The sequence below is a fragment of the Oncorhynchus kisutch genome, unplaced genomic scaffold, assembly GCF_002021735.2.
Source record: "Oncorhynchus kisutch isolate 150728-3 unplaced genomic scaffold, Okis_V2 Okis07a-Okis12b_hom, whole genome shotgun sequence".
Classification (NCBI taxonomy): domain Eukaryota; kingdom Metazoa; phylum Chordata; class Actinopteri; order Salmoniformes; family Salmonidae; genus Oncorhynchus; species Oncorhynchus kisutch.
In genome coordinates, this window is record NW_022261984.1 from 9,249,840 (window position 1) to 9,254,530 (window position 4,691).

Genomic DNA, 4,691 nt, shown 5'->3' on the forward strand with positions numbered 1-4,691 from the left:
ACACAGTATAGTGCCTCCCATGTTCTCTCCTAAGATTGGACTTTCTATACCACGTATCACCTGACTGTGTACAAAACTGCCAATGATAGAAACCTCTTCCAGTGGTATACAGTGTATTCATTAAGTATTCAGACCCCTTCACTTATTCCACATTTAGTTACGTTACAGCCTCATTATAAAATGTAATATGTTTTTCCCCTCATCAATCTAAACACAAAACCCCATAATAACAAACCAAAAACAGATTTGACATTTTTGCAAATGTATTTACTTAAGTATTCAGACCCTTTGCTATGAGACTCGAAAATGAACTCAGACATCCTGATTCCATTGATCATCCTTGAGATGTTTCTACAACTTGATTGGAGTCCACCTGTGGTAAATTCAATAAATTAGACATGGTTTGGAAAGGCACACACCTGTCTATATAAGGTCCCACAGTTTACAGTGCATGTCAGAGCAAAAACCAAGCCATGAGGTCAAAGGAATTGTCCGTAGAGCTCTGAGACAGGATTGTGTCGAGGCACAGATCTGTGGAAAGGTACCAAAAAATGTCTGCAGCATTGACGGTCCCCATGAACACAATGGCCGCCATCATTCTTAAATGGAAGAAGTTTGGAACCACCAATACTGTTCCTAGAGCTGGCCGCCCGGCCAAACTGAGACATCGGGGGAGAAGGGCCTTGGTCAAGGAGGTAAACAAGAACCCGATGTTCACTCTGACAGAGATCCAGATTTCCTCTGTGGAGACGGGAGAACCTTCCAGAAGGACAACCATCTCTGCAGCACTCCACCATTCAGGCCTTAAAGTAGCAATGATTAAATTGTCAACATTTATTTCAATGGACAATTCTGTGAAATGTGTTGGCTAGAGATGACTTGCAGGAGCTTGCAGGGATTTGTAGTCTTGCATGTTGTCTACGTTGATGCTAATTAGCATATTTGAATCAGAGCGTAGAGAGAGACAAATATATTGATACAAGTAATGGATCCCCATTAGTTCCTGCCAAGGCAGCAGCTACTCTTCCTGGGGTTTGTTATGGATCCCCATTAGTTCCTGCCAAGGCAGCAGCTACTCTTCCTGGGGTTTCTTATGGATCCCCATTAGTTCCTGCCAAGGCAGCAGCTACTCTTCCTGGGGTTTATTATGGATCCCCATTAGTTCCTGCCAAGGCAGCAGCTACTCTTCCTGGGGTTTATTATGGATCCCCATTAGTTCCCGCCAAGGCAGCAGCTACTCTTCCTGGGGTTTAATATGGATCCCCATTAGTTCCTGCCAAGGCAGCAGCTACTCTTCCTGGGGTTTAATATAGATCCCCATTTGTTCCTGCCAAGGCAGCAGCTACTCTTCCTGGGGTTTAATATGGATCCCCATTAGTTCCTGCCAAGGCAGCAGCTACTCTTCCTGGGGTTTATTATAGATCCCCATTAGTTCCTGCCAAGGCAGCATCTACTCTTCCTGGGGTTTATTATGGATCCCCATTAGTTCCTGCCAAGGCAGCAGCTACTCTTCCTGGGGTTTAATATAGATCCCCATTAGTTCCTGCCAAGGCAGCAGCTACTCTTCCTGGGGTTTATTATGGATCCCCATTAGTTCCTGCCAAGGCAGCAGCTACTCTTCCTGGGGTTTAATATGGATCCCCATTAGTTCCTGCCAAGGCAGCAGCTACTCTTCCTGGGGTCCATCTAAAATAAAGGCAGTTATACCATTTTAAAAACATGACAATAAATTGACAACACACTGTGTCCTCAGTCACCTTGTCCCAGAGAGGTTTACATGGTTATCAAAACATCACACCAGGGTGAGTCTAAACAAAACACAGCCCTGTGGGGAAAATGAATGGAACCATCTCCCTGTTTGACCTCTAGTTGTTATGGATATTATGACTCTACAGAGACACACAGTGGACGTGTCAAAATATGTTCCATTGATAAATCACACTTTATTTAACCTCAATGTCATCTTGTGTTTACATGGCATTGTAGATTGTAGCTGTATATAGGATGTATTCTGGATGTTTTCAGTGTGTTTTTAACCCTTTCAGACAATGGATTAATCACAATTAAAAATAGTGCACTAACATTACACAAAGTGAACTCAAGTCTGACAGCCCAAACAAACACACACATTCTCAGTCAAAAACACAAGTCAGAACACAGCCTCTCGATTCTCTCATGTGTTTTCAGGTTCTCTGACTGGGAAAATGTCTTTCCACAATGAGAGCAGTGGTATGTCTTCTCCTCCTGTGTATTTGTATGTATTCCTTCATGCTCTTTCAGGTACCTTAACCGGGTAAATCTCTCTCCACACTGGGAGCAGCGGTACATCTTCTTACCTGTGTGTGTCCTCTCATGCTTGTTCAGGTTTCCTACCTGGCCAAAACTCTTTCCACAATGGGAACATTGAAAAAGCTTTTCCCCTGTGTGTCCCCTCTCATGCGTTTGCAGGCTCCCTAACTGGGAAAACGTCATTCCACATTGGGAACAGTGGTAAGGCTTCTCTCCAGTGTGTATTCTCTTATGTGTTCTCAGGCTCCCTAACTGGGTAAACGTCATTCCACATTGGGAACAGTGGTAAGGCTTCTCTCCAGTGTGTATTCTCTTATGTGTTCTCAGGCTCCCTAACTGGGTAAAACTCTTTCCACACTGGGAGCAGTGATGTCGTCCTGCTGGTTTGGACGTCTCGGGGTCTGGTTTCCCTGAAGGACTCTTCCTGCTGTCAGAAGGAGAGTCTGGTCTCTCTCCTGTCAAAGACAAACAGATGATTTAATTAAACAGAGACCTGAATGAAACCTCGACATGATAAAACTTCCTATGACGTTTAATCTAGACTAGATCCCTCAATCACCTGAAGTCAGTTTTCACAAGTGTTATTAAAGCCACTACAAAATGCAGGTCTCTGTGTGGTTCTTAGTCAGAGAGGCCTATAGAATGGTCTAGAATGTCATTGTATGTTGTAGCGTTTACACCAGTCCAGCCTACGCTTGACACTCTAGCAATGATTAAGTACTTTATGATAACGCGGAAATTAAATAAACGATTTGGTATCATTTTTATTATGGAAGATTGAATAAGTGTGCTTCAAACGGTTTGCTTGTAATGATTTGTAGCCATCGTCTCGACAACCTGTGCATGAGAGTCCATTCAACTCAGTTTCCCTACCTGAAAAAACGCCATTCCGTAAAGTATATTTGCGCACGCAAATTCAGGAAGAAACTGAAGAGCAGATGGCCTGACCGCGTTTTGCGACTGTCGGCTCACTTGACCGCAGTCAACGGTGGGCTGGAAATCGCCTCCAGTTTAGTACAGTGGAACTGCAGTATTGAATGAAGGCAAGTCCATTCCGTGAGACATTTAAGTTGTGATTTTGGGTGCAAATCCATTGTTAAAGTTTTGTTGTTGGGCAGCTTCTTGATGCTATTCACATCTTACAGTGTAGCTTTATCAATTCCTACATTAAAAAGCGGCATTTAAGCTCAGAACTAGAGTAGAATGACGTTTTAAAACCACGTATCAGTTCAACAACTATTTTCAAGACAGGACTTACTGGTGTTACTCAGATCTTCTGTCTCCTCCTCTTCTTCCCTCTCAGAGACAGTTATCTCTCCTTCATTCACTCCAAAAAAAGTATAATCGTTTTCTTCCTCTTCTTTCTGTGTAACAGCCTCACCCTCGACTTCTTCGTTTACTGTGACATCCTCCTCTTCATTCTCCTCTTTCACGACAACGTTCAGCCAAATACCTTCTTTCTCCTTCCAGCAGACCTCTTTTTTAGCAGGAGGGCAGCAGCTTGCTGAGCTCATGGTCGGGGATGTTAGCCAGCTAACCTAGCTAGTTAGCGACTAGCCTAGTGATAGGCTCATTTATCAAGCCAGCTACCGTTACCTGACTAAACGGAAATATGACATGAAATGGGGAAACTAGTTAAAAGACAGAATTATGTTCCAAATACAGAAGTAAATATAGACCGAAGCAGTCTGAACAGCTTGAACGTTTCCGCTAGGAAGCTACCGAGGTGGCTGACGAGATGTTGTTGAAGAAGCGTCCCGTCCACTACATTATACGTCACTCTGATAGCATCGCCTGAAAAACGCATATCGCCATCTGTTGACTGGAGTGGTTAACGCAGATAAATGTTTATTTTATTTCCAGACAAAAAGTGCATTTTTACATTTCTTTCATTAAATAATAATATAATAGTCAGACAACTGCAGATTTGTAATAAGTATGAATTTAAAACCTACTTACACATTCTACCAACACAACAGATGTATCTACTACAGGGAATATTAACCAATGAGGTGGGTCTTTCCACATTCTACCAACCCAACAGATGTATCTACTACAGGGAATATTAACCAATGAGGTGGGTCTTTACACATTCTACCAACCCAACAGATGTTTCTACTACAGGGAATATTAACCAATGAGGTGGGTCTTTACACATTCTACCAACACAACAGATGTTTGTACTACAGGGAATATTAACCAATGAGGTGGGTCTTTCCACATTCTACCAACACAACAGATGTTTATACTATGAACACTTTCAGGTTAATTGAAGTTAAAACTAAACAGGTTTGGTCATTATCAGGTATTGGAGCGTTGAAAGACGATGCACAACAACGGTTTCTTCCACGAAACCACGACTTCAATAACCACCGCGGTCAAAATAACTCAAGTAAGTCGCC

The 4,691-nt window shown here is 42.7% G+C and overlaps 1 protein-coding gene across 2 annotated transcripts; it reads right to left on the reverse strand.

Moving 5' to 3' along the window:
- Positions 1 to 1,919: 1,919 nt before the first annotated feature.
- On the reverse strand, positions 1,920 to 4,114 carry LOC116360132 (zinc finger protein 239-like). Of its 2 annotated transcripts, none has more exons than XM_031814807.1 (2): positions 3,557 to 4,114; positions 1,920 to 2,744 (listed from the first exon to the last, which is right to left on the reverse strand). In XM_031814807.1, the coding sequence occupies exons 1-2, from the start codon at positions 3,801 to 3,803 to the stop codon at positions 2,137 to 2,139; spliced, it is 855 nt and encodes a 284-aa protein (XP_031670667.1). In that variant the 5' UTR covers positions 3,804 to 4,114; the 3' UTR covers positions 1,920 to 2,136. The 2 variants fall into 2 exon arrangements, with proteins under 2 accessions (XP_031670667.1, XP_031670666.1); XM_031814806.1 differs by having other exon boundaries at positions 3,548 to 4,112.
- Positions 4,115 to 4,691: the final 577 nt, after the last annotated feature.